General features: G+C 34.7%; 1 protein-coding gene across 1 annotated transcript; it reads left to right on the forward strand.

The window, feature by feature from the left end:
- Window positions 1–1,501: 1,501 nt before the first annotated feature.
- LOC142607216 (pentatricopeptide repeat-containing protein At5g27110) lies at window positions 1,502–6,610 on the forward strand. The gene is made up of 3 exons (XM_075778643.1): window positions 1,502–4,008; window positions 5,093–5,177; window positions 6,242–6,610. The coding sequence occupies exon 1, from the start codon at window positions 1,659–1,661 to the stop codon at window positions 3,747–3,749; it is 2,091 nt and encodes a 696-aa protein (XP_075634758.1). The 5' UTR covers window positions 1,502–1,658; the 3' UTR covers window positions 3,750–4,008; window positions 5,093–5,177; window positions 6,242–6,610.
- Window positions 6,611–8,668: the final 2,058 nt, after the last annotated feature.

Genomic DNA, 8,668 nt, shown 5'->3' on the forward strand with positions numbered 1-8,668 from the left:
TGGAAAAATGGTTTAGGATATTAACAAAATTTGAATACAAAAATTTCAATATTAATTTGGTACTATGATGTGCGTACCCAATCGTCGACTAGTGGGCTTGCTGCTTCGTTAGGCTCACAATTAATTTATTATGGTGGGCTTATGTTTACAATGGGAAGCTTCTTAGGACTAGAATTAAAGCTTGTAATACCACTGACTAGGCTGCCCAAACAATCTTGCTCTTAAGTTTATTCTCCCTTTCTCACACTCTTTGATTCTTTTTCCCTCTAGTGTCCAACCCTTTCCTCTTTTGCTTTTCTATTATTTATTGCCTCCTTTTAGTGGGCTAACTATGATTACTTTTAGTATTTCTCATGCGGTTGAGGTCCACTAGAATTATTCCTAACGTAATGGAGCCCCACTTTGGAAATAGGGACTCTATTTTTGGGACTTGCACCAGACGCCAAACTCTTCTTGGTGGCAATATCCCCCAGGCCATTACCGAGGTACATCGGGACGGAACCTGATCAAGATCGAACCCTCGAGATCCTAACGGTCCCTGGCTCAAGTTGCCAAGCAACATAGATTAGGCCACTGGGGAACCGTTATCCACCCCATAACATTTAGGCCTACTGGTAGTAGGCCAATAACCGTACATATGAGAAAGTAAGAAAATGGATGTTAATTTAAAAAAATAAATATCATATAGAAAGTTGAACGTATATATTTGCTTATTTTATATAAAAATATATTATTCAAAATAATCACTTTAGGGCCTTTGGGCCTCCTCAAGTTGTATTGAGTGGGGCTTGGGCTTCAAATTTTCTCACGGTTAAAAAAAATAGTATCCATATCATCGTTATTAAATATTTATTGCTTTTCACCTCAACTTATCTAATTACTAATTAATACTATTTTGTTTTCTTTATCTAATTTCATTGTATTTACAACTACATAAAGAAGAATAAAAAAATTGGTAAAATTTAGGTACAAAAAATTTCGTAAAATGTTGTAGCTTATTTCCCAAATAAATTTAAACATATGGGTCATACTAACAAATGCCCTTAAGGTATTGGTTAACAATTCATTTTAAGAAAGTTTTAATACAACTTTTATAGGAAATAAAAAAGCTGTCAAAACATTAATTGTTTTTTTTTTCCTTTTTCCATACAAACTTTCTTTAAATGGATTATTAATTAATGCCCTCATTCATTAGCATTTTCCTAAACATATAAGTGTATTGAATTTAATTATCCTTGGAATTGTCAAATAAAAAAATCTCTTTGAAATAATAACATTATTTGTTAATATAGTTATATTTTTAAATTTAATTTGGTAATAAAAACTATACACCTAAATGCTGGTTTGAAACTATTTTCTTTGACCCACAATGCGGGTTATTGAAGAAACCATTCGTGAATTTTTTAAATAAATTTTTTAAATAAATTATGTGACTTGAATGGTAGAAATACAAATTATTTTTTCCCAAATTCCCGTTGAAAAGTTGAGGAGTGAATACTTTTGTCGTGTCCATGCAGGCCGCTTGTTTTTGTTTAACGTAAATCTCTCTCTCGTCTCTACGGATTCATGTATCTTATAGTTTATGTGCTTATCTGCCTATTTTTCATGCAGTTTCATTTCCATTTTTACCATCTTTCCGTACTACTATTAGTAATTGAATGGAAACCACAAAGCTATTATCTCTCTTGAGAGCATGCATAGGTTCTAAATCAGTCAAGCAAGGCAAGCTAATCCACCAAAAGATAGTCTCTCTAGGCTTACAAACCAATACTGCCATTTGCAAAAGCCTCATCAACTTTTACTTTTCTTGCCATTTGTATGACTCTGGAAAGCTTGTTTTCCAAACCATTGATAACCCGTTAGACATCTCTTTGTGGAATGGCCTCTTGACTGCTTACACCAAAAACTTCATGTTCATTGAAGCTCTGGAGCTGTATGAGAGGCTATTGCGTTACCCATATTTGAAACCTCATAGTTACACTTACCCAAGTGTTCTAAAGGCCTGTGGTGGATTGGGTAGAGTTCATTGTGGTAAAATGATTCATACCCATTTGATAAAAACTGCTTGTGCAAATGATATTGTTGTGGCCAGCGCTCTTGTGAGCATGTATGCAAAATGCAACGCTTTTGAATATGCTATACAGCTGTTTGATGAAATGCCTGAGAGGGATGTGGCATGTTGGAATACAGTGATTTCCTGTTATTATCAAGATGGACAAGCTAAACAAGCATTGGAATTGTTTGAAAGAATGAGAGGTTCTGGATTTGAGCCTAACTCGGTGACACTCACAACTGTTATTTCATCGTGTGCAAGGCTTTTAGATTTGGAAAGAGGGAAGGAGATTCACATGGAGTTGGTGAGAAGTGGGTTTGAATTGGATGGTTTCATCAGCTCTGCTCTTGTGGACATGTATGGAAAGTGCGGTTGTTTAGACATGGCTATAGAGGTTTTTGAGCACATTTCAAGAAAGACTGTGGTTTCATGGAACTCCATGATTGCCGGATACAGTATAAAAGGTGACAGTAGATCATGCATGGAACTCTTTAAAAGGATGAACGAGGAAAGAATTAAACCCACTTTGACTACTTTAACCAGCATATTAATGGCTTGTTCAAGATCAGCCCAACTGCAACACGGAAAATTCATACATGGATATATAGTAAGAAACAGAATAGAGGCTGACATCTTTACTGAAAGCTCCTTAATTGATTTATACTTCAAATGTGGATGTGTTGGATCTGCTGAAAATGTTTTTGAAATGATGCCCAAGAATAATGCAGTTTCATGGAATGTCATGATTTCTGGATATGTGACAGTAGGCAATTATTTCAATGCTCTTGGCATCTTCTATGAAATGAAAGAAGCTGGTATTAAACCAGATGCCATTTCATATACTAGTGTTTTACCAGCTTGTTCACAACTAGCAGCCTTGGAACAGGGTAAGGACATTCACAACCATGTAATAGAGAGTAAGTTGGAAACCAATGAAGTAGTTATGGGGGCTCTACTTGACATGTATGCGAAATGTGGTGCAGTAGATGAAGCACTTAATATTTTTCATCAATTGCCAGAGAGAGATGTTGTGTCATGGACGTCAATGATCATAGCTTATGGGTCTCATGGTCAAGCTTTAGAAGCTTTGAAGCTGTTTGGTGAAATGCAGCAGTCCAATGCAAAACCAGACATAGTGACTTTCCTTGCAGTTTTATCTGCTTGTAGCCATGCTGGATTGGTTGATGAAGGTTGTCATCATTTTAATAAAATGATCACCGAGTATGGTATTAGTCCCAGAATTGAACACTACTCATGCTTGATTGATCTTCTTGGACGTGCTGGAAGATTGCATGAAGCTTATGGGATTCTCCAGAGAACCCCAGAAATTAGTGAGGATGTTGGGTTATTAAGCACACTATTTTCCGCATGCCGTTTGCACAGAAATGTAGATTTGGGGGTAGAAATTGCAAAATTGCTTATCAAGAAGGATCCTGATGATCCATCAACTTATATTATTTTATCAAATATGTATGCATCTGCAAAAGAATGGGGTGAGGTGCGCAAGGTGAGATCTAAGATGAAAGAGCTAGGATTGAAGAAGAACCCTGGGTGTAGCTGGATTGAGATTAACAGTAGGGTCCAACCTTTCTTTATTGATGATAAGTCACACCCACGAGCCGAGATGATGTATGAATGCCTCAAATTACTTACCAGTCACATGGAGAAAGATGAGCTGTTTTCATGTTTTAGATGAGTCAAATGATGTACTTACTTGTAGCAGCTACTTGTATTCAAATGAGACAGACGTATGAAAATCCTGTGTGTGAATTCTGAGAGTGAGTTGGATATATTGGTGAATGCAAGCATTTGTTTTGAGAACGGGTGACTCTAAGAGTAGTACTGGTTGTGGTTGCAATGGAGTTTAGTTTTTTCGGTTTGTGTGGATGTTGTGAACGAATAGGATGGCTTTGGATCTTAGCTGGACCAGCCCAATTGAAAGGGACATCGAGCAGGTTTTTTTTTTTTTTTTGTCATTTCTTGGATATTCTAGTTTGTTTCAGTGTTGTTCAATGATTTACATTCAAGTATTGGTTGGTTTTAGATTTTTGTCTGGGACTAGTTTGCTTATAAAAGGCAAGGAAAAACATTGTAGATTGCTTTTATTTGTTTTTTTGTGCTGTGTTATTTTCATTGGGTTGCTTTCTGTAATATTAGCATAACATATTTGGTGTGATCAAGTTGGGTTTTAATAGTGATGATGAAGTGATGTGTAGACTTGCGTTGTTACTGGTTGGATTTTGTAGGGGCTGGGTTTAATTATCTGATTATGTTGTTTGAAGTTTGAACTGACTGAAAGTAGTCATTACCAATGAATTTTCAAGTTGTTGGAATAAGCTGGAAGATGACCCTTTTCTTTGTGTGGGTTGACTTTCTACCTTGAATAGTTGAAACAATGAGCTCTTTTACCATTGTTTAACTAAGTTGTTTTAGGATATTATCTCTCTTTTATTTGGGTTTTAGATAGGGGATTAGAAAGTAGGAAACTGTTTTTGTGTCCCACTAGGGACTCTGAGCTACATACTGGGAGGTGGGATTTGATACTGGCGTCTTGGGTTAGGCCAAGGATTTTACTAACCAAGATGCATTCACAAAGAGAGAAAACTGGCGGCCCTTTCTAGGAGTAAGAACTAAGAACTAACAAAATTATTGGAAGTTTACTCACAAAGCATGTTGTGATAAAATTTCTTTGACAAATGTATGTAAAACATTAAGTACATGTGTAAGCAGTGTGCTGGTGCTACCTCGGCAATCAATAAGGGGAAACTGAGCTGGTTAGGCTTTCTTCAAAGGGGTCTTACATTCTTACTTCTAGATTTTATGTCTAGAATCCTTTCTACTGTTGTTACTAGGCATTAAGACTGTTAGTGTTTATAAACTCTGAATAGTGTACATGTCTGTTTTTCATTATGTTCTTCAGAGCCAGTTGAATATGCCGTCGAATTTTTATCTTCACTTCATTCTCTTCTAGTTTGATATTAACCTGCTTCCAAGTGCTGAATATGCTTAAGTTAGATTCTTGTCTGATCTCAATTACAGGCCATTACTGTCTAAAGAAAGGAGCATACTTGCTTAAGTATTGAAGAAGGGGGAAGTCCAGGTTTTGTCCATTGCAGTTTCCAATGTAAGTTTGGCCCTGTTTCTCCAAACATGTGAATGCAATCTTCTACATGTGTTTATTTTATATTCAACAAGCATGCTAGTGCATTCCCGCCCCCTTCCTCCAGGTTTTATTGTGCATCTTATAATCTCATCATTGCAATCTATTAGCTCATTGGAGTTCAACTTTTGTGTATGATCTTTGATTTTGTAATTTAGGATAATTTATTCATATTATCATGCTTATTGGTAGAACTTATTAAATCTCGCCATCAGTACCGGATGTGTTTAAGTCAGATAAGAGGCATGCATAAAATTTTCAGCTTCTATGTTATTTGATAAACTGCAGAATAGGCATTTTATGCCATTTACAATTTAACTTCCTCTTTGTCAAATCACTCTCTATCTTTATCTGCCTAGAGCAATCTAAGTCATGGAAGTTTCATGCAAAGGATTCAATAATGCATACCCATAACACCTTGCTTTGTTGCTGGCAATTAAACATATCTGTTGTAGCTAATGTTTTCTTCAGTGGATTAGATGACCATGATAAGCTAGCTATGTTCACATTTCTTGTTTTCTGCAAACTGCTCTCAGACTGGCCTGGAGTCTTTGGTTTCTTAGCTTTATCAGATTGAAAATTTTTTATGTTGGCATGTTTTTGAACCATCAGTGTATATTTACTATATCTACCTGGCATTTAACAAGTTGCATCTGTTGAGCAAGAATTTGTTATTTTAGGAAGACCTGCATTGATAACCTGCATTTTGCCTCTGATGTTAAGCTTGATGTGCATCATTGATTAAAGATGATGATCTCAGTTATAGGACTTTCAAGTTCTAGCTATTTGAAACAGGTGGTTGATTTTAAGAAGAGAAATTTTTTAGAATTGATAGCAATTTAAATCAGTGTTCATGATGTAACATAATTCATGAATCCCATGCTCAACTGCTTATAAGGAAAACATATAGAATTGAGCGATATTTATATTTTTCTGGAATGAAAAATAGGTTAGCCTGACTGACTTGATTACTGCAATGTTACTCAACACACTTGTTATATTACTTTGTGATATTTTGTAATATGCAGGCCTATCTTGAATCCTTGATAGCCTCTTACTGGAGCCAGAGAATTGCAAGTGGATCAACAGCTAAACCATAAGCACAAAGAACACCACCCCTATAGTTTTCTACCCGATGATTACCCTCTGTCTGCAGTATAGGAGCTATTAATACAACTTACCTTAAATCAAAGAGAGGCAGTGGCTCCATTTACAAATAAAGATAATTTTTACACGAGGAAGACTTGCAAACCCTCTTCCCTGTATCTTCCACAACTTTCTGTAATTGAATCATTACAGGTAGTTTATTATTGGATGTACATTTCTAGTTTCTTCTTTGGAATTTGCTGGTCGAAATAAATATTGGGTGATCTATGGTGTTTATAGTTTTTCAGTCACGCATCCTTTAAGGTGTTCTTTTGAAACTTTGTTGGTTAGATGTGTTTAGAGCTGTCTTTTTTTTCTTTTACCATTACTGCCGAACAATTAGAAAAAAATACTACTACTTTTTTACTTGTATGCATATGGCAGGTAACACAATAATTTGGGTGTATGTGGCTCCAACTTGATTTTGCATGACAATTTGATATGTACTTTCACCCTCGTTTATCTGAACCTGGAGATGGAGTCAATCTAAACTTTGATTCAGATTTTTTTTTTTTTTTTTTCCATAACGCTTGAAGAACCATATAATTTAAGCGTGACTGCATGAAGAAGCCTAGTCTACATTTTACATATTGGATACGCGATTGCATCAACAACATCGACTGCATTGGCGATCGAACCCTAGCCTTTGTCTTATAAAATCCAGCAATCAGACAATATAAACTCATGAGTCATTCCCAAAGCTCTTACTCGTCCGTCTTAACATTTTTAGCATCCAACATTCTTTTTTAAAGAAAATTGACATTTTTATTAAATTTGACATAAATTCTAATAGTAGAGGATAAAGTGTTTATTAGTTATTATTAATGGGTAAAGGAAACATTGCAACTGCACCTGTTAAGGGAAAAGTGCAATTAAACATTGTAATGAAATAGAGAAATAAGACTAACTTCTTCTTCTTCTTTTGAGAAAAAAATAAAACTGTAACTAATTTCAAATAATGTACCATTATTCATCTTTTAGATCCGCAATTTTAATCCAAGATTTTCAAAAGCATCAATTATTCAAGAATTTTAATATGCGTTTCTCCATTTTTTGAAGCCTAGGTGTTTTTATGCCTTAAAATGAGTTCAGGCAATTAGTTTAATCACTTTGTGCAAACCACCAAAACCGTTGGACTGTAAGGTGTGACTAGTCCCATATAGTAAGGTTTTATACTAGTGATTTATGTATTGAATGATATGTACACAATTTCTGGGAAGGGAAAATATGAATATTTAGAGAAAATGAGATAAAATTTTGGTTGTTCTAATGAAACACTTGATACATAATAAGAACAAAAGAAACAAAGGGATAAAGTTTGGATTTGACGGAGGAAATCCTGATTTCTGCGAACCTTTTGGATTTGATTTAGGAAATCCTGACCTTTAGAAACTAATTAAGATTCAATTTTATTAAAAATTTTAGATATCTTTGTTCAATAATACTTTGTTGGTTTTATACCAGTTACTAGAACTTAACAATCAAAAAATAAGTACTCCACAACATTTACAATCTAAAAACAAGAGCCTACAACGGGAGCTATAATGACTCAACTATCCAAACTAACTCTTAACAATTGAAAACAAACTCCAACATTACAATAAATAAAAGATAATAACAACAATAGCAAATACCAAATTCTATCTTTAATAAAACAATAGTAAATAAATTAAATTACCAATGGCACCAACTACACAAACACACATCCCTTTCATAGAAAACCACACTCCTACAAATAATTCAACGGATCCATAATTCCAAATACACGTACGTATTATTGAACCACTGTTAGCTTTAGTGGATATATGTATTTAACCATACTCTTCTGATGTAGAGATATCAGATATGGAATCGCAACAAGAGAAAAGCTGAAGAGCCATAGCAGTCTATAGTTAAATTAAAACTTCAGTCGATGGGGTTTGTTGCTGGAGAGGAGGGATGAAAGTGGAGGACAACAATTTCCTTAGAAGATGAAGGTGCAAGCTATGAACAACATAATATACAAATTTCAGTTGATGGTGCTTCTGAAAAATTGACTGGTCCCACGTGAACAATATAATAAAAAATTTCTTACTTTTTTTCTCCCCCATTTTATGTAATGTCATTACCAACTTAATTATACTACAAATGGCAAAGATCCCATTTTATGTAATGTCATTACCAACTTAATTATACTACAAATGACAAAGATCCTTGTAACTCAGTGACATTTCTTAGCCTTTCTTATAAGGTGAACTAGAGTTTAAATCATCCTCTCCTACTTCTTGTAACAAATTGAATTATAAAATTTATGTATGTATGTATGTGTG

Source organism: Castanea sativa, chromosome 8, assembly GCF_040712315.1.
Source record: "Castanea sativa cultivar Marrone di Chiusa Pesio chromosome 8, ASM4071231v1".
Classification (NCBI taxonomy): Eukaryota; Viridiplantae; Streptophyta; class Magnoliopsida; order Fagales; family Fagaceae; genus Castanea; species Castanea sativa.